Raw genomic sequence first — 21181 nt, forward strand, 5'->3', positions numbered from 1 at the left:
TTTATATACCAGGAAATACAAAATTACTGGAAAATTTCCTTCAGTAAATGAATTATATTTTTCTTTGTCGTTTAAAATTTCATCTGAAGACCTTAACTACGACTTCAATATCTGATGCTTGAATGATTAAATCACTACTCTAGCATCGATACTCTACATATTTTCCTTGATATTTCACTAGTACTGTCTTCTCGTCTTTCTGTAGCATCTAACATCCATGCTAGAACTGTCTTAAATTTTCACCAGAAATATTAAACAAATGCATGATAACAGATGCTCAAGCTGCAATCTTATCTTCGACATTAAGTTGAACATCATCTCTCTGGATATTACTATGAGTGTGCTGCATACAGTGTGGGGCTTCTAAACTTCCCTCGTGATAGGAATGAGGTACGGATTCAGAAAACAATAACTTGGTGATTTAGGCAATGTTTTCACACCCCTTAACCATATATTTCACTCTCAGTGATCAGTACCCATGAAAATCCCAAGGAACAACTGTACATTAAGTACACACTATCAGGGCAGCAAAGCAAAATGCGACGCCACTGGAGTCCCCCTCAGTTCTTTGATATCATCGTGGGACGCCGCTGGAGTCCCCACAGTTCTTTAACATCATTGTGGGACGCCACTGGAGTCCCTTAGTTCTTTAATATCATTGTGGGACGCCACTGTCCCCTCAGTTCTTTAATATCATTGTGGGATGCCACTGGAGTCCCCCTCAGTTCTGGGTCACACAGTTTAACCAACTTAGTATCAATGGATTCCAAGCACTTTGAAGACTTGGTATAGGGTTGTCTTACCCACAATTTCCCTCAAAATCAAAAAGCTGTCCACCTCCTGGGGGGGACTCTACCTTGTAGACGGGAGAGGGATAGGAAAATACCCAACATGTAAAGCAGAACATTGTCACAAATCCACTCTAAGTCTAAATCTAAATCCACAATTTAAATCCCTAAGTCTAAATCTAAATCCACAAGTTAAATCAATCCACACTGTCTAAATCTAAATCCACTCTAAGTCTAAATCTAAATCCACTATAAGTCTAAATCTAAATCCACAATCTAAATCCACACTGTCTAAATCTAAATCCACTCTAAATCTAAGTCTAAATCCATTTAAAAACACACGTGTGTGTTCGATTTCTGATCCACTTCTCCAATACACTGATGGAGGAGGACTGGGAGAGGAGTGGATGAGGTCTTTTCTCCACAAAATCTCTGAGGAGAAGGTCGAGGATTTAATAAAATGGCTTTAATAAGATGGCTTGAGGAGGCTTCTTAACCTGGTCTAAACCCACACTTAGAAAAAAGAATTAGAATTAGATGAACCCAACATAATCATTTCCCTCATTCCCTACAAAACCATAATAACTGAGCGTCATATATACAAGCCATTCTCCATTGAACCTCACTTACCCGGGTAGCCTTGGACCCACAGCTCGAACACCTCCTTGTCAATGAGAGTATAATTCCCGACAAATATATCCACTTCAGGAAGCATCTTGGGGTCCAACTCTCACTCCGGCGGCCTGGCTCTCCCCTGCAGACGACGTCACACAGCGACATCGTCCCTGACGCTAAAATTGTCGTACTTATGTAATACATTGGGGTCGGTCATGTTCTAGCCAAATATATATATGTTTATATTATTTTTAATTTATTATTATGTATATTTTAGGGATAATTTATATATCTGTATTTCCATAGGGACTATAATGAGATGTGTATGTTGTTCACTGTTATTGGCAGGATATGGCTGTGATATAGCTATATTTGCCTCATATTTACTTTATTAGATTATTAAATACATAGATACAGGAGCAGTATAGTAAAGGACAGAACGACACTTCAGCATTGATAAATAAGAATAAGAATAATTGCCTAGTGGAAAGCTAATCTTGGCAATGATTTGTGTTTATATTTTGATATTTTTTTAAATGCCTCCCAACCGGAAGGGATTTAAATATGAATCAAAGCTCAAACAAATATCGTTAACGTTCGGAGATTTACACTACATAAGTTTTCTGGGTTTTTTGGCAAATCTTATTATTATCATAGCGTCATTTTGTGATTTTTCTCGTTGTTGTAGCATTGAGCCCATACTTCATATTACTTATATATTCATGCTGGAGGCAAACTCGAACTAGCAATTATTAGGCGACTGTGGTTCATACTCTGCATTCTAAAGAAATGCACTAATTTCGTCATGTTATTTATGGCCATTTTTGTCATTTCGAAACTTATTTCTTATATGTGGAGTAAAATACATGTTAATTGGTGATTTGGAGGATCATAATAAAACTTAAGTGCGTGGATGACTCTTATCGTACATTTGACAAGTCCTCAGTCAGCTGGGAAGGAAAACAAATACTTCTTTGCCAAATGTCTATTAATTCCTAAAATTCAGAAATTCACATAAAACACAAGTCAAAGCGTCCATGTATTTTTATTTTTCACGAATAATCCTCATAATTATAACGTATCATGGTTTAAATTAGTATAATTACGGTTTAATAATGGATGGCTGTAAGTTTGGCAAGGGGTTCCAGGCGACCAATCAGAATCAACGTCTCTCGACCAATCATATTCGAAGGCACAACGCGGGGTGAACCATGGCTGGAACAAAGCAGGAAAACGGCAGTTGCATTACTTTAAAAGGCTCTGCACAGCTTGTCTCGGAGTTCTTCTGTGAGTAAACGTCACCCCACGTCCGTGAGTCATGGCGTTGTACCGCCGGCATGGGTTATGGGGCTTGGCATCACCTTTAAACCACCAGTTATAGGGCGACCTGTCCTCCTCCTCAGGAGTTGACTCATACCTTAACGTGGGGGATATTTATTATTAGTCAACAGTTATTTTCTACTAGTTTTCTACCACCTGTCCTGCATGTAGATGAAGTAGATTTAGTAATAATAATGTATATTCTACCCTGTATTAGATAGGGATGGTAGATGTCAGACTAGTGTGTCTGTATATTCAACAGGAAGGCTGTGTTATCTAGGCCTTTATGGATTTAATTATTTATTTACATTAGTTTCATCTTGATTCATTTATATTTTGTTTATTTAAATGAGTAATTAATTACCATAGGGGCTGGGCGATTCTCTGATGTTGGTCGTAACTTTTATTCCATTAATTTAAAGTTACGTATTACGTTCCGTGGCTTGGTATAATGTCTTATTTCCTTTGTAATATACAAGATTTGGTAATAGTCAGATATGGAAAGAAATATTATCAACCTCCATAATTGTGTTTATAGTATTATAAATTAGATTTTAAATGGAAAGTTGAAATTGACTTTTATACTTTTTACGAACTAAATGTTTATGACCAGTTTATCCGCATTAAAATTAGGTTTAGATATTTTGTGATTTTATTCTGCAGTGCTGTTGTAACTACCGTAGAGCTTGGTTTGGAGCATTTTTTCAAATAGAATGATATTACGTAAAGGTACAGTAGTGAGGGTTATGTACGTTGGAGAAACTGGCATTAGGTACGGTAAAAGTAGGTAAAGCCTTTGGAAAAAAAATTATAAGTTCTATGAATACTGTTGTATTTAGACTGGTCTACTGCTGAGCGAGGGAAGGATGTGTTGTGGTTAGTACATCTGATGGCTCCCAATAAGAAGCGAGTATGGTGAGACTTTGCTTTCGGAGTCTACTCCAGTCTCATACACAGTTACAGCATTTGTAACAAAGCAGTGAAGTTTTAATTTCCATCCGTGGTGTATTGGCTACAAAATGCAGTTTTATTTCAAACTGCCTTTCTGAAATTTTTGATCAATAATTAATGATATTTTTTGTCCCATAGACTATGGAATCAATAGTATCCTGTTCCAGCGCGGGATATATCCTCCAGATTCATTCACAAGCAAGCAGCACTATGGCTTGACTCTCTGTATTACAACAGATAACGGCGTTAAGGACTACTTGAATAATGTTTTGGCACAAATCAAAGGTGAGTCGAGTGAGCTAATTTTTATACATTTACTTTTAACCTTCCTGTTCCAGGAGACTGAACATGCGGGATGGTGCGAGGAATTGATAGGATAGAGTGAATTGGAGTGATCTGATATATTGGGGTGACATTCTGTTTGTTGGCTGAATCAGGACATGTGAAGCTGTTGGGAAAACATGGAAAGGTCCATAGGACTCGGTTAGGGATAGAGGGATCTTGTTTAAGTGCATTATACGTGACAATCAGACAGTAGATATGGGTAAGTGCAGTTGACCTGATCTGAGGGGTAGGTCAAACACATTTTCAGTGGACAGACAACGTTATTGATGGATAAGTCTCTGCCATGCTAAACAGGCAACGTAATAACAGTGACATTTATAAAACTATCATTTTCTGTTCATAACTTTTTAAGTTGTAAATAGAATGTCTTCATTTTCTGTTTATGGTTTAGAATGTTATATGTACCATTTATCTGCCTGCGTTTTCAAGACTTGTCAGTTTCTAACGAGTTAATGTATGGAATTAAGGAAAGACTTAACTGTTACAACCCCTTGCTTAGTTAAAAGGGAGAAATTATTTAGAACGTAAATTGATTGATGAAAAAATATATACAAAATTGCACACTAGGTTTTTAACTATACACTTTATAATTTTGTAATTCATACTAGATAAAGACCTTTATCATCCATAGGTATTGTGGCTAAGGATGACTTCCATGATATGTAGACTGAAGGATTCTTTGACAGCTGAATCCTGCTTGTTGTACCAAAGAGAATAGTTCATCCACTAGTTTTACCATCATTTGTCACAGACTGGCTGGAGGCAGGGGAAGTGCAGAGACTGGTGCTCGTAATGACGAACGTTGATACCAAGGAGGTTGTTGAGCGCTGGGACTTTAACGTCCAACTTGAACATGGTTTTGGCCCACAGTCTATCAAAGAGTAAGCCACTGCTTTGCATCTACTTTACTGGAGTACAGTGCCTTGAATGTATGGCTGTTGAGAATTGCAAAATGTTTTATTTAGATTCATTCATTGTAAACCATGTAGTTGTTTAGAAGTTAGGAAATTCTTCCTGCACGTAATATTTGTGTGCAGGTTCTTCCTGTTGAAATATGATCACTAATCAGAAATTCCACCGAATGTCACATTTTGCATGTCTTTGCACAGTCATCACTATGTGCAACACTAGCACTGATTCATTTGCCTTTGGATATTATGGTTATAGCAACACTGATGCGCAAACATCAATTTATGGATCTCCTTCATAAACATTGACTCTCTTGCCATTTCCTTTGAATGTCATGGTATGTGCTGTCCTCTACATGTTTACAGGTTCTTGCACTTCTCATGTACTGTTTCAGTTTCAACCTGATCTTCCCCATTTTTGTATTTAACACTGCAAGAATCTGTTTATAGTGTGTTTGTTAATGTGGCACCAATTAGCTATTATTTGTGGTACTCTGATAAAAGTTTTTCTAATAGCATGATCGTTTTAAGTAGGAATATTGGTTGGTAACTTATTCATATCTGTATGATTTTATTGTTTCCAGGGGGAAGGTTGGTAACAAGGATCTAAAATTGATCCAAAGGGAAATGCGTGCAGTAATGTGTCAGATTACTGCTTGTGTCACCTTCTTGCCGTTGCTGGACTGTACCTGTGAGTATCCATTTTCTCTTAAGTACAGGTGTTTGCAGGGCTCATACCTTTGCTTGAAACAGTGGAAGCTTTCATTCAAAGTTGCAGGTGTAGGAAAAAATCAATTGATAACCAGCTTAGAACTTTGTAGAATACATCATGTAAGATTGGAGCACATAAAGTGTTGAAAGTGCTGGCACACAACTTTGGCTTAATTTTAGATGCGTGATTCATTTGCTTCTCATCCAGTGCCATAATGGTCACAGTAGTTTAAAGATGCTTCTTAGCTTATTGTCATACTGTAGTCCAGAAAATTATTTTCAATAGAGAATGGTATTGATAGAAATTATTTAGATTCACGTCTTGTCTCTACTTGCACATACAGAGCTAAGCTTGTGTTGTGACTGGAATAGCCCTTGCCGAAATCTCAAACTTTATTGATTTCTGTATATTTCTAGCTTAGCAAGGGAGATGGTAGGAAACTTGGAAAACAAAACTGTGTAACGGAGATTAATTGAAGACATCAAGAAACATGGTTTAATAAAGAAAAAGTATTTTCTAGCATTTCTGAAATATTTTTTGCTTACAGGTTCATTTGACCTTCTGGTGTACACCCATGAAAGTGCTGATGTTCCTGACAAGTGGGCAGAGTCTGCACCTTGCTTTATTTCCAACTCCCAAGAAGTTCGTCTGAGGTCCTTTTCCACGTCTGTCCACAAAGTAGATGGCTGTGTCTCCTACAAAGTTGATGTATGAAAATATTTATTTTTTCAATGATTTTGGGATGTTTATTAAGAATTCATTAAGAGTCCCGTATTCCTTTTACTATTTCCTGTAAGAAATATTTAAAGTGGAAGGTATTTCAAGATATTTCATTTTTTAGTGCTTTTAAAGGTCAAGATACAGATGATTACCATTTAGTTGTTACCAATTAGCAGCCAAAGTCATTAAACTAGAAAACATATGTTTTTAAATTTTTGTAAAAGTCAAGTGTTCCTTTCTTTTTGGGTACTACATATGAAAAACAAGATGTGAAGTAGTATCCAAAATGTTCTCTCATTGCTTGACTTCTAATATTAAGGCAATTTTAACGTTTTCACATCATAAATCTCTAGTATTTCTTATTTCTGAATTATGTTCTTAATTACTTGATATTAGCCAGTGGTGTTTTGAGTTTTAAGAACAGAGACTATGTGAAATTTCTTGCACAACTGTCTTTTATGAGGGAGAGTATGATTGTATTTTTCCATTAACAATAAAGATTTATGACAAAACATGTAAGGTTAGTTAGCCTGTATTTAATAGGACTTTATCAATATAGTTTTTATGCGAGGATGAGCATGTACATATTAGCCATTCTTTTGAGCTGATAATTCTTTCACATGAGAAGCAAGTTACATTCCTTATGTCACTGTTTTCATTTTAACTGAAAAATATTCCCTTGGCTTTCTTTTGATATAAAACATAAATTTATTTTTGTATGATGGGTAGTTTTTAAGTCAGAATATCTTTGTGAATAATTATTGTAATTTTTAGCATTAAAAGTAAAAATAATTCAAACCCCAACACAGCTTAGCCTTTGAATTAATTTATGATTAAAAGGATCACACACCTCATAAACTACAAGAAACTGCTCAACAGTATTCTCTTTCTCCAACAACTGGCCTCAAGAGTTGCAAAGAAATATGCTCATCAGTCCAGCATTCCATCCATTCTTTGGCTTGGCTATTGTTTAAACCCCTCTGTTAGTGCCTCCTAAGTGGCAGGCAGAAAAATGTTCCTACATTCATGATTGTAGTAAACGGGTACTTAATGTAATTGTATTCCAACAATGACTCCTTAGGGTTAATCATATGTCAAACAGCCAGTGTCAACTATAATATCATCCCCTTTCTTCAAAATCTCGAATGCAATTTTGTCCATTCTTGTTGCTTTCCCACATTCAACCTTGTACAAGGTTTTCTCTACCTACTCTATCCCATTTGCTATACCCATTCTACATCCCATTTTACCGTCAACATACCACATGGTACCACTAAATTACAGGAAAATGAATGACAGCCTTAAGATAAAAATCGAGGTTATAAAATAGATAACAAAGTTTGATCATATATTTCATGGAATGTATTAGTACATATGATTTATTACCTCAAAATGAGTTACAAAAGTTACAAAACATAAATGTAACAAAATAACATATTGGACACATTCCCTTTGGTCTTGAGGATGAGGCTCTTCTCTCTTTCCAATATTACGTGAAGATTTATATCAAACACATGTAGTCATTCTCATTGAGACAGTTGCACTGGTTTCACTAGAAGGAACAAAACTAAATGATATTGTGCTACACAGACCACGACAAAGTTTTGGCAAGTTCAACATTTATGTATAAAGTTAAAAGATACAGTACATCAAATAAAGGTGAAGCTTGTAAACCATCATTTTCATTTAAAAAGATTTCTTATTAAAAAAAGAACTGACTTTTGTATTAATAATTTGTTTCTCACTGGTGTCAGCCTTCCACGTAAGAAGGTTAGCTTTATCAAAATTTTTACATGACAAGAGACCAGCCTTGTGCATATGAAGATAGACTAATATCCTTCCGAGCCCCAGGAACATGAGTCTCAAGGGTTACACACAGAACAATCAATGTACCATGGTTAATACAATTATGGATAAGATTATTTTACTGAACACACTTGAATTTCAATTTTAATGCAACATTTAATTTTTTGTTAATTAGTTGGTAAGAATATTCAGTGTATGTATGGATCATGGTGAAATGCATGTATAGTGCCACTGTACAAAGGGAAAGCGGATAAAGGTGAGTGTTCAAACTATAGGCATAAGTTTGCTGAGTATTCCTGGTAAACTGTTTTTGGATAGAGTGGCTAGGGAGGTAAATGCAAGAGCTTTGGAGAGAGGGGTGAGTATGCAGTCTGTTTGGGATGAGAGGGCCTGAGAAATGAGTCGGTTGCAGTTCACCGATGATACAGCACTCGTGGCTGATTCATGTGAGAAACTGCAGAAGATGGTGACTGAGTTTGGAAAAGTGTGTGAAAGGAGAAAGATGAGAGTACATGCAAATAAGAGCAAGGTTATTTGGTACAGCAGGGTTGAATAAGATAATTGGGATGTAAGTTTGAATGGAGAAAATTTGGAGGAAATGAAGTGCTTCAGATATCTGGAAGTGGACTTAGCAATGAATGGAACCATGGAAGTGGAAGTGAGTCTCAGGGTGAAAGGAGAGATTGTTATCTCAGAGCAAAAATGGGTGTGTTTGAAGGAATAGCAGTTCCAACAATATTATATGGTTGCAAGGCATGAACTATGGATAGGGCTGTACAGCAGAGGGCAGATGTGTTGGAAATGAAATGTTTGAGGACAATATATGGAGTGAGGTGGTTTGATCAAGTAAGTAATGAAAGGGTAAGAAAGATGTGTAGAAAAAAAAGAGTGTGGTTGAGAGCAGAAGAGGGTGTGTTGAAATGGTTTGGACATATGGAAAGTGAGTGAGGAAAGGTTGACAAAGAAGATATATGTGTCAAAGGTGGAGGGAACAAGGAGAAGCGGGAGACCGAATTGGAGGTGGAAAGATGGAGTGAAAAAGATTTTGAGCGATCAGGGCCTGAATATACAGGAGGGTGAAAGGCATGCAAGGAATAGTGAATTGGAACTATGTGGTAATCAGGGTTGATGTGCTGTCAATGAACTGAACCAGGGCATGTGAAACATCTGGGGGTAAACCATGGAAAGGTCTGTGAGCCCTGGATGTGGATAAGGAGCTGTGGTTTCAGTGCATTACACATGTATTTATGTATATATATGTGCATGTGAGTGGATGGGCAGTTCTTTCTCTGTTACCTGGTGCTACCTCATTGATGCAGGAAATGGCAATTAAGTATAATAGATATTACGTTTCTGTGTAAACTGCCATTCTAGGCATTCAATGGACTGCTAATTCACAAGCACTTTGAACAAAATAATGTTTTAAACTCACAAAAGAGTGATTATAACTATCATACTTAGTTGCTGTCTCCCGCGTTAGCGAGGTAGTGCAAAGAAAGATGAAAGAATAGCCCAACCCACCCACATACACATGCATATACATAAATGCCCACATTTCAACATATACATACACAGACATATACATATATACACATGTACATATTCATATTTGCTGCCTTCATCCATTCTTGTCACCACCCCACCACACATGAAATGGCACCCCCCTCCCCCCCTGCGCATGTGCATCAATGGTATTTTCTACAGATGCTATGAAAAGCTGGGAACAAATACAGCATGTCTGAACTAATGAGCAACATATTATATCCTGACTAGCTAGTTTCTTTTGTTCAAGTACAGTATTCTAAACTAAACATGTTTTGTTGTCTAACTAGGAATGATCAGATAGCATAATAACTGCAGTATTAATCATGTCATCACATCATATATCACTGATGATTTCAGAACTACTAAAAACAGATGAAGATTGAAAATAAAGCAGGTAAAATACCAGAGGACTGCAATTGTATTAGGAATGTTAGATGGCCTAGAACAAGCAAAAGTTAATATCTTTTTGACAAAAACTACCTTTCTGCCTGTCGTCCACATAATTACCATAAGGAAGAAAATACTTTGTAATCAATATAAATGGATACTGTAAAAGTCTGGTAAGGTGGAGCATGATGCATAAAATTTCATAACATTTTCCAGTTCCTGTATTTGGCCACAAATCACAAAGGAAATGTACAGCCCTTGTATTTTGAACTGTCATCAAAGTCCAAACAACTTATCAAAACTCGTTCACAAAATATCATAACCCACAGGAACCCTTTAATAGTGTTTCTGTAGCTTAAAAACTGCATGCTGTGGAGAAGCAAAGAAATGATGGTATCCTTTGAAATAAGGTTTGACGACAATATAGTTATACCAAAGGTGATTTCTTGTATGCAGGCAGTCTTCTCACAAGTGTTTTGCAATTAACAAGCATCATCAAGTATGTATAATTCCTAATATAAGAATTGGTTAAAACAGGAAACCTGGAAAAGAGAAGGGAGCCTATTCATCAAATTCACATATTTTTGCCTACCTCCTAACTAAATGTGGTAATGTCAATCACTGTATCAACTTTCCGGGAATCATTTATGATTTGTCCATCTATATTTACTGTGTTTATCAGACAGACTGCAGTCAGATCTAATACTTATAATTGTTATGTTTCAATGTTGTAGAGATGTCACAGATATAGACCCCAACAAAATCTGTTAACTACATATTGTACAACACAAGAATCTATAATACACCCATCAGCTATAAATAACTAAAACTCATCTACTGACCATTTCTATAGTATTGCTGAAAATGCTGACTGCTTTGAACACACCTGCTAACTACACTCTTTACATTTTTCCACACAAGTACATGGTGAACGTTTGCATTGTGGAGACCACTGGTAACGCAAAATGAGCACCGTTTTATTTGTTATTAGGTTACTGCTGGTAACAATTAGAGGTTGATGGCAAACTGAATGCATTTTCAAATGGTTATTTTAGAAAGGCTGACTTGCAGTTGTCAGTGACTTATGCTCCTCATCTAAGCTATCATTCTAAGACAATACCAATAATGTATAGCTGATTGTCTCGAGTCAATTACATATATTCTTTTAAAAGTTAAGGCATATATTTTCCTGGGATACTAGTCAACATAAAACTTTATATTCTGCACCACATTTAATTTGTTTACCACTGAATTATGGATGACCTTGCAGCATTAAACCAACAAATTCAATTTAGTTGAAAGATTAGCATTTGCTGAAATGGATACAGAAGACAAAATTTATTTGAAAAATTTTAAATATTGAATATAGAGAAAACAGTTGATGCACTGGAAGTGTTACTACAGTTAAGATTATGATTACAAGCTCATTTGCATATTCCAAAATTCCAAGATTGGTAATCTTAATACATGAATAATATAATGTATGCCAAAGCTCAAACTGGTTAGCTAAATATCAAAAATACTCCAGAATGCCCTATAATGTTACCAACTTTTGACTTATTATGCTATTTCATTTAAATCATGAGATTTTTATATTTAATGGGTTTAGTTTCATCTACCTTTCTATATCTTGGATGTCCATTCCCCCTGGCAATTCCTTAGAAAGGGAATGGCCATGGCAGGAGTCTCTATAACTAATGAACTCCAGTGCCGCTTCTTAGCCTTTCGTACCTCATCCTTAACAAGCCACTGGTAGAGGGCAACTTAAGTGCAGTTTTCTATCTATCCATATTTGATGCCTGTTCCAACTGGAACTCCCTCAAGGGGGGTGGCCACAGCATTAGAGTCTCCAAAACTAGGGAACTTTAGTGCCTCACCCTTAACAGGCCATTGGCGGAGGGCAGTTCCTTACCTAATGTTCCTACTGACTACCTCTACCTTAAGTTCCCATCGACTATTTCTATCTAATGTTCCTACCTAGAACTTTTAGCTACTGCTCCTACCATTTTGCCAAAAGGCAGGGCTAGTGCATGGTGCTCACCACAGGAAAATAGAGTTACAAAGACTAAGCTGTGAGAGTTAAGTGTTGTCAGGTGTTATGTATGACAAGGAGAGATTGTATGTTTGTAGACAAAATGCCGGTACTGCAGGTGTGGCTGAGGCAGAAAGAAAAGACAGCTACCTGGGTCAGAGGAGTGTGACTTAACAACCACTGAAGTGCTAATGCACTGTGCAGCCATACTTGCCTTCCTCATACCCAGGTGGAAACTATTGGTAACATATCTCCCTGGTTATTGGCTGTCTACCGATTACAATATACTTATTACAACTAAACATACATATTACAAAGATATAATCCTAGATGTTCTTTAAAGCACTTTCCTTTTTAAGGAAAGTGCTTTAAAGAACATCTAAATCTCAACAAAGTTACTGCTGGGAAGTCTCTGAAACCACTATTCTCTATCATACGTGTCATTTCTGGACAAAACTTCTTGGTGCTACAACTGTACCAGATCCATGAAATCTAACTTGCTGACAATGCAGAGGGAGAAAAACATTTGATGCGACTAATGATATTACCTTTATGGTTTCTTTTCCATAACAACTTATCACTAGTACTTATAACAGTGGCTTCATATTGGTTTTTACATTTTACAAAACAATTTTACAAATACAGCATGATTTAGCTCTTTAATTTGTTTTGTAAAATCAACCCCTTTCATAGGAGCCTAGTTCCATCTTGATGTTGAAAGAATAAGGGTAATTTGTCCAAATCTCAAATTCAAAAAGTACTGCAAAACTCGTTTTATGTAGATATGAACTGCACTGTGCTTGAATGTAACAAACAATAAAATTTGCACTGTTACCTTTCTTGGAAACATCAAATTCTTAGTGCACAAAGACAACTTCTATTAAAGTTTCTTTATGAAAGACAACCTGGGATGATTACCATAATCATTGTTCAATGCACATGAGGATGAATCACTGAAATACTCTACAACATAAAAACAGTCTCATAAAAGAATACACTAATACAGTTCACACAAACAGAACACCCATTTTGGAATACTAGATCCAGCAGAGTTTTTAACTTATATTAAACATCACTAATAAAATACACTGGAGAAGATCTTGGGGAGTTGAACTGTGGTCATCTACAGTATAGCTGATCAAGAGGAACATGAAAAAGCTCCATAAGAGCAGGATATTCTGGCTCCCTTTGGAGTGATGAAGCCATGCCATATTAGAAAGACAACTGGGGCTGAAGTCATTTGTACTTAGTAGAAGTAACACAGTCCAAATATTCCTCCACAGGTACAACCTTAAAACCTCCCACTTCTCCATCATAGTTAACTAAAAAATTTGTTAATTAAAGTTTATCTTTTACATCTGAAATAGTGAATAAGTTAAAAATGGGCTAAAATTATGCCAAACTGTCAAAAATTGTCTAGTGTGGTGTGTTATGGTATGCTTGTGATACATATGTACACATGCTTGTATACATACACAGAAACACACATTGATTACAAAGATTAGATATTGGCGGAAAGCTATTTATGTTCAACATTTTTCTAAGCACTGTTTCACATGTACTTTTAATCTTTCTCCCAGAGGAAATTCTCTCTCCTTCCTTGAAGGTGCACTTCAGAACTACCATGTTAACTCCTACATATTATAAAGCAATATCAATAAGTTGCTGCTTACTCCTTTTAATATCTTGCTCTGCTACTTATATGACATATTCATCCATTTACACTAAAGAATTAACCAATTCCAATGGCAAATATTTTTAATGCATGTTTTCATGTACGCTGTTGATGTTTGGGCAAAATGATCTACCAGCTCATAATCAAAATTTCAAGTTCATTCAGATATGTTATTGGGCAGACTTGTTCTCATTTCAAATTGTGGTCTATTGGCATAAGAGAGCAAACGCCAAACTTAAGACATAATTCTTTGGAGGAAATTTTAACTCAGATATCGATGAAGATATCTGGTAAACAAAGCACTTGCCTAATATTCTGCAAATACTACTAGCAGCTAGTACATAAAAAACTTTACTAAATATGAAATGTAGGTCATCACAATGCTCTCGAAAAGAAAAAGGGTGGACAAATGTTCGAAAAAGAGCTGAAGGTTCTGCAAAAACTCTAACATATGTGAGGTGCAAATTATGCAGGATGGAGCACATTTTCCATCTCATATATAGATGAACATCTTATTTCTATGGTACTGAGGTAGAAAAATAAGTGCAGAGATTGATAACTTGTGCAGTAAGGTAAGAACTTAGAAAATAAATATTGAAGAGGAAGATACATGGTGTGAGGGAGTTACTTAAAAAAGGCACATGCATGAAAGCCACTTACCATGGTATGGAATGTAAAGAGTAAAGCACGTTTGACGATGGACAAGTTCTAAACTGTACCCAAAAGTAAGAGGGATGCTGTACACCATGAAAGATACAGATCAGACAGCAAGGATATTCCAAATGGTTCTTGGTTAGTGATCTGTCAACACCAATGTTCTGATTGCAAGGCAAGAAAGTAAGAGATACAAATATCTCACATCTGAACATGGGATTAAAAGCAAATAACTCTTAAATGATCTAATCAATGTGGAGAGTCTTCACTGAAATTATGTGAATAAAGCAGAGGATATGTATGAGTGGACTGAAGGTTTTTGCACTTGAACCTTAATACATCCCATGTAAATGGGGGTCATATCTTAGCTAATGGGTAACAGTTTATTACATACAAAAAGTAAGAGGCAAAAATGGGTAAGTATTTACTAATACATTATAATGAATGGATTTTAAGGTTACACAAGGCAATAAAAGGATTTGATGGAGAATAAAGCTGGTGTCAAGGATAGGATTTAAGCATTTCCATAAAAAAGTGATTTGGACAGGACAAGTTACTCTATATAAGCAGTACAACATGGCTCTAAATGTACAAAAAGAAAGCAGAAGTTAATAGTATGGATTTTGCAATAAATTCAAGAGTCACCATTACAAAATTATGCCCATTGGTGATTCCTGAATATTTTGGAATTATGAGTGATTGTTGTGTTGGCTAGAATAAATCAGTAACAATTTGTGACGGAAATAATTCTATATAAGCAAACAAATGAATAAAACTGTGATGCTGATCTGTTTATTACAACAAGGGAACACAATGGAAATCTTTTACATATTTCAAGTGGACAATCAGCTTTTTAAGGCAAACTCAACAATCATTTCTAATTCAAATATGCCATTCTTACCTCCGTTATACTGATTCCTACCAAAAACATATGGAATGCATTTCTTACCTCCATTATACTGATTCCTATCAAAAACATATGGAATGCATTTCCCCAGCCAAGAAAGACTCCTAAATCTGGTCCAAAGATAATACTGCCAAAGGTGATTTTCCAAGATCAATCACATCGCATCATGTCTATGCTCTACTCATGGCAACATTTCTCACTCCCGTTCACCATTAAACATTAAATGATTGAAAACCAATCAATATTTTCTTACATCATTTTTTTTACAAGTATTACTAAAGGCTACACATTTTTCACTTCTTCCTCACTTATTACTGATAGTGGTTTGCTAATGACATATGGCTCCTAAACCTACATATGCAAAAAATTATATACAACACTCAACTGAGATTTTAGGCAACCTCTAAGAGATACAACTGAAGAACTATAATACTGAAGTATGAAAATATGGCTACTTGTCTACAGTCCCCACACTTTAAGAAAAGATGAACTAAACCTTTTGCAAAATTATCTTGTATAAATAATTGCCTCCTCATAAGCAAAAAATTTCAATTTCATTTTTAGTTGAACATTTCTTCAGTCTTCCTGTATGTATTCTTCTACATGCCTACAAGTTCAGTACAAAATTGACATACCAAAGTATTCTTTTCCAGTACCAATTTTCATTCATTCCACTCAGTCACTTCATGTTACACCCAGCTTGTTGAAATCTGCCTCATGTTTGTACTCTATAGAAACCAAACTATTCCGGGCCCACAGCTTAGAAACATGCATTACAGCAGTGACCAAGCTTAGACAATGAAACCGCAACATTTCAATCCTTCACAATACCAGTAATATGTCTGTTCTTCAATACCCTTCAACATCATTCTCCATTCTATTATACCTACAGCATTTAATGCTGATATGTTTCACTCCTCAAACACTTACTGTCTTCTGTCCATACAAATAAATTTCATAATACTTTCCCACTTTGATATATAAAATCTGCCCTTAATTGCATCCATGTTAATATTAGAACCTCTCCTCCCCATTTCCCCCGAATTCTGCAGACCTTTGCCATAACTCTCCATATGAGAGCGCCTATCTTTTACAGCAATGCTTATCTCAAGCCTCTTCTAAAACCCTGAATGCAACTACAGTACCAGTGATATCTACCTACAACAAAGCGGTAGACAACAAACACCCACACTAACATCATATACCCTGCTTGATTCCATCTTTGATGCAATATTCATTAGTTCTAAATATGTACATTATGATAAAAAAGGAACTAATCAAAATCAAACAAACTTTATAGAAGCAACAGTACTGTGTAAATGGCTGGCAATTGTTCAGAAAGTGGATCAATGGATGCTGTATCAGTCCCCTAAAAACTGCATGTACTGTAAAATCTCAACAATGTGGAATGATATCCTTTGAAAAGGTCTGGCTTGGTGAGCAGATAACACAACAATGCAAACCTGGTTCATGTGTGTGATTCCAGCATCAAATATGGTCCAACAAGCTGTGAATGTTTAATATCCCCCTGACCATACTCACTTCCAATGAATGTGAAAGGTTCAGGTATTTTTCAAGTAGTGATTTTTTTTCTAATCCTGGGGATGGGGATGAAAGAATACTACACATATCTCTTCCATGTTATACAAGCTGACTAAAAGAGCCTGAAATTCCTCCCCTCTTGTATTAATTTTCTAAAAAGGGAACAGAAGGAACCCAGTAAGGATTTTTTCCTCAAGGTTCAGCCATCTATGCCTGGCGCCACCTTGCCAAGGTGAAAAAAAGACAATCTGAAAGAAAAAATTATCAACTAATTGAATATCAGGCAACGGATAATGGGACTTTGGAAATGTTGCTGATGTTTACTCTTACTCTCACGGACTGTCTTCATGTTAAATACATATTTTCATTATATCATATGCAACATGCAATCTGCCTTATCTAAATGCAAGTGTAAAAAGATTTTATGTGTTTACCTTCTTTATCAACAAATTCATAAATTTCATTAAAGTACTAGTCATACTATTAAAGCTCTGTTTCTTAACCTTTTATATCAACCAAAATTGTCCCTTTTTCTAAACTTTTTATCAGAAAGGTAACTAATAACTACCAGAGTCACATGTGTGGTATCTAAACTGTAAAAGACTCAGCATCAGCCACTAGAAATAACTGAACTATCTATCAATCTATATCTCTGATACCTGTTCCCTTCATTATTCCTTCAAGGGGGAGATCATGGCAAAAGAGTCTCCATAACTGGTGAACTCCAGTGCCACTTTTAGCCCTTGGTGCCTCACCCTTAACATAGTCCACGAACAGAGGGCAACTCAAGTGCAGTGTTTCCAGAGACTCCTATCTAATGTTCCTTCTGAATATCTCTGCCTAATATTCCAATCATTACTTCTACCTTATGTACCCACCTAAAAACTGAACATGTTTACTTAATGCTCTGCAGTGTCCCACACCTAGTCACCATGCCTCTTCAACTGCATTTCACATGAACAACTACTAAAAATATAAAATGTCATTATGGACTTGGTACCAATTGCCATTTCCCAAAGAAAAGACTACTGCATGTTTCAAACCCTCACCATGACGATCAATTCTGTATTTATCAGTTCTGTTGATTATCAAGAGCTGGAATCAAAGTCAAAAGCAAACATGATATCCTCGAACAAACCTAAACCCAGCGTTAAAAACAAAATGAATTTCAATGAAAATCTTGTGAGAGTAAGTAGCATAAGTTTGCAAATTTCTGTCCCACATGCCATATCCTTCAGATGCACTCTTAGGGTGCATAGTTGTCCTTTAGAAATGTACATCATGGAAACCATTTCCATGCAAAAAATGGGACTCCTCGATGTTTTTTCCCAAAAGTATATCAATGATATTTTCAAGGTCAACTCTGAGTTACTGTTCATGTGCAATTATTTCTCACAATGATACATTTTAGCTCTGAGATGTATGTTAAACATGATCCCAAGTTTTCTACATGTAAAATGTACTAACCTTATTTGACTTATACAAGAACTTAAAAGTCTAAATCACAAATAAACTTACATGGAGAAAATACGTCATTGAAGAACAGATTATTAAACCTTTAAAAGAAGATAATCTTTCAGACTTAAAAAAAGCCTATTATACATTATATCACAAGTATTACAAAGTCATAAGTCTGAAAGTTACTTAAACAGGCCACAATTATTTCTGAAGCAAAGAGAATAAATCCCTCCTAATATTCACAGCATCGTTTCCTTTCTATCTGTAATATACAATAAATACAGTTTAGAACCATACATATAAAATGCAAGTTCATATATAAAGGAAGAATATTTACCCATCTTTAAGTAAAATATTTTACCAAACGAAGTTAAATGAATAAGTCAGACACAAAATGACAATAAAATAAAACCTGCATTATATAATTCAAACAATGACTGAAATGACTGGCATCCAATAATATGGCAAAGTACCAGTGAGGGGGTATAGGATTTATGGTATCCTTGTTACCTTAATCTGTGATGATATGTAATGTTACAAAGTCTCTGTTACCTACATCTTTTAACTGTTATAAATTTTTGTCTTCATTAAAGAACTATTAACAATAAATTTGTGTTATGAGTAACTAGATGGAAAATTAACTAAGGTTCTGTGTTGTATTTCAAATCTTTGGAAAATTCTTTTTGGGTTGATTGAATTAATTTTTGGTCAATCTTGTCAGTGATATTTCCATCATGCATGAAAGATGCTTTTTATTCAGCACGTAAAAGGAAGGCAATTTCACATGAAATTTAGTTAAATGCAATAAAATTTCTCAGTCACACTAAACAAGGAGAGAGCCTTTCAGGTGATGGAGGTATCTGGTATGGCAAAAAGAATGTTTAGAATATCAATACATGAACTGTATCTGCACTACTGGGGAAATTAATCATTCTTTTACATAACCCTTATCAATAACAGATATTGAAAATCATTTGAAAACAGGAGTTTCTTACATGCACTTCAAGAACTATCATCCATCATCGGTGCATTCCGACACTAATGCCTTTGCATTTACTAGATCTTTTTACCAACTGATACATTCCATAGATTTAACAACATAAAATTTCCAGAAACCTCGACATTGAGGAAAAAATAATCTAATACCTTATTCAGTTGAGTAAATGACTGCAAACAATACAAGTTTGTAAATGTAAAAGCATAGTAAAGAAATGTAAGATACCTTACTTTTGTAAGGTATCACAAAGATGTATAACTGGTAGGGGTTTCATGAAACCATGATTTTCTTTATCAGTCTGTTTATGATATGAGAAAATAGTTCTAATTCTTTTGATTTGGAATTTTTACATTTGACTTATTTCTGACATAATTCACTCTGATTTCAAGTGTTTACTGAGTTCCTGAATATTTGTACATGAAATCTACTGCAATGATGCTTGAAAAATAAAGCAGCTCATCAATGTAAAACTTTCACTCCATGAAGCTGAAATCATGACAGAAATATCAACATCTTCTTCTGAACTAAATCTTTCATGAAGTAAATATTTAACTATTTACGAGTGAAAGAATGTAAAGAAAATTTAGAAGGCTCTACAAGTGACAGAGAAAACGAAATTTGAGAACATAATGCTTACAAATTCACAAGACTGCCTGAGTGGACGGAAATGCTTGAAAAATCATAACCTCTAGAGAAGTTTGGTATGGAGAAATTGTGCTCTTCGTAGAAAATAACAAAAATGAAGGTGCAGCCTGGATTTGTGTCTAAAAGTTGAATGTCAGCGGTGTACAAAGATTGTGCTTCTGGTCCAAAATGTGTAGGAAGCATAAGTGTGTGTGTGTGTGTGTGTGTGTGTGTTTTGGGGAAAGAACATGAAATTAATGTGGATGCATGAGTGCAGTGATCAAAATGAACAGCTCTATCCAAACCCTAATATTTCAAACCTTAGTTAAGCACTAATCCTCAATATAAACTGCTTCATTTTGACATACAAATATTGCATTGTGCAAGGACGTGTTCAGCTTAAAAGATGTAAGTCAAAGAAAAATATACTTTGAATCTTCCCTGTTTTCAAGTACACTTATCAATTCATCCATTACATAATTCTTTTTTGTATTCATGTATATAAATATATTCAACCTAATCAAGATGAAAAACGATGTATTAATTACCATAAATATCAATTCTACTCTTTTGCATAAACAAAATTAGCTTGTAAAATCTTATAAGCACATATGGCTGTTCAAATTCTGATCTCTCACCAACACATTACAAGCTGGCTCTAAAATAACATATGCTATGGCACCTCTATATTCTTATAAATCTATGAAAGTACTTTTTCATCTGTGATCTTTAAAACAAAAATCAATTACACAGGTCTCTTTGGTTTAATCTATAATTATTCTTAATTATTAAAATAAAAATTTACAGTAAGAATAAACTTAAATGCTCATTAATCAATAACTTTAACAAGTTATCAACAAAAGTTTTACCACCCATCGAATTAATTTTAAGAATAGGGCTCTTCATGAAATTAGTAATTATCAAAAACTATATTTTTACCATCACCTTATATCTATTACCTTGATTCTTGTTCACATCATCTTACAAAACACTCTGTTAAAATTAGTTATCAGGAACCTTCCCAAGGGCCAAGCATTCCCCCAGCAAATAATAATGGAGTAGTGGGTAGAGGCAGGTTTGATGCACCTTCTCGACAACTTCCCCGCTGCTGTACCTCTGCACACACACCTTGAGCCTAGTGTGACAACAGAACGTTAACTAATATCACATTCGGAGAGATACACAAATACTGATG

The 21181-nt window shown here is 35.3% G+C and overlaps 3 protein-coding genes across 7 annotated transcripts in view; 1 reads left to right on the plus strand and 2 right to left on the minus strand.

Annotated features, from left to right (window-relative positions):
* Positions 1–1567, minus strand: part of Fibp (acidic fibroblast growth factor intracellular-binding protein) — a 35786-nt gene extending 34219 nt beyond the window's left edge. For all 5 annotated transcript variants that reach the window (XR_011715862.1, XR_011715861.1, XM_071688137.1 and 2 more), the window contains exon 1: positions 1419–1567. Coding sequence is in view for 3 of the 5 variants with exons in the window: in XM_071688137.1 (XP_071544238.1) it covers positions 1419–1503 (85 nt within the window). In the remaining 2 variants the exon portion in view is untranslated. The remainder of the gene's footprint in view (positions 1–1418) is intronic.
* Positions 1568–2537: 970 nt separating this feature from the next.
* mad2 (mitotic arrest deficient 2) lies at positions 2538–7163 on the plus strand. Its single transcript, XM_071688145.1, has 5 exons — positions 2538–2690; positions 3813–3959; positions 4771–4900; positions 5512–5618; positions 6187–7163. Exons 1-5 carry the CDS (start codon positions 2615–2617, stop codon positions 6351–6353), a joined length of 627 nt encoding a protein of 208 aa, XP_071544246.1. The 5' UTR covers positions 2538–2614; the 3' UTR covers positions 6354–7163.
* A 531-nt stretch (positions 7164–7694) lies between these two features.
* Positions 7695–21181, minus strand: part of LOC139762903 (protein FAM91A1) — a 45621-nt gene continuing 32134 nt past the window's right edge. The window contains exon 17 of the mRNA XM_071688144.1: positions 7695–21121. Within this exon, the coding sequence (XP_071544245.1) occupies positions 20996–21121 (126 nt within the window). The 3' untranslated portion in view covers positions 7695–20995. The remainder of the gene's footprint in view (positions 21122–21181) is intronic.

The sequence above is a fragment of the Panulirus ornatus genome, chromosome 45 (assembly GCF_036320965.1).
Source record: "Panulirus ornatus isolate Po-2019 chromosome 45, ASM3632096v1, whole genome shotgun sequence".
Taxonomy (NCBI): domain Eukaryota; kingdom Metazoa; phylum Arthropoda; class Malacostraca; order Decapoda; family Palinuridae; genus Panulirus; species Panulirus ornatus.

Excerpts from the sequence above, each read along its gene's own strand:
- mad2 (XM_071688145.1), top strand. The coding sequence starts at position 2,615 with ATGGCTGGAACAAAGCAGGAAAACGGCAGTTGCATTACTTTAAAAGGC. Across the intron at positions 2,691-3,812 it reads GCTTGTCTCGGAGTTCTTCT|ACTATGGAATCAATAGTATC; the intron begins GTGAGTAAACGT and ends TTTGTCCCATAG. Across the intron at positions 5,619-6,186 it reads GCCGTTGCTGGACTGTACCT|GTTCATTTGACCTTCTGGTG; the intron begins GTGAGTATCCAT and ends TTTTGCTTACAG.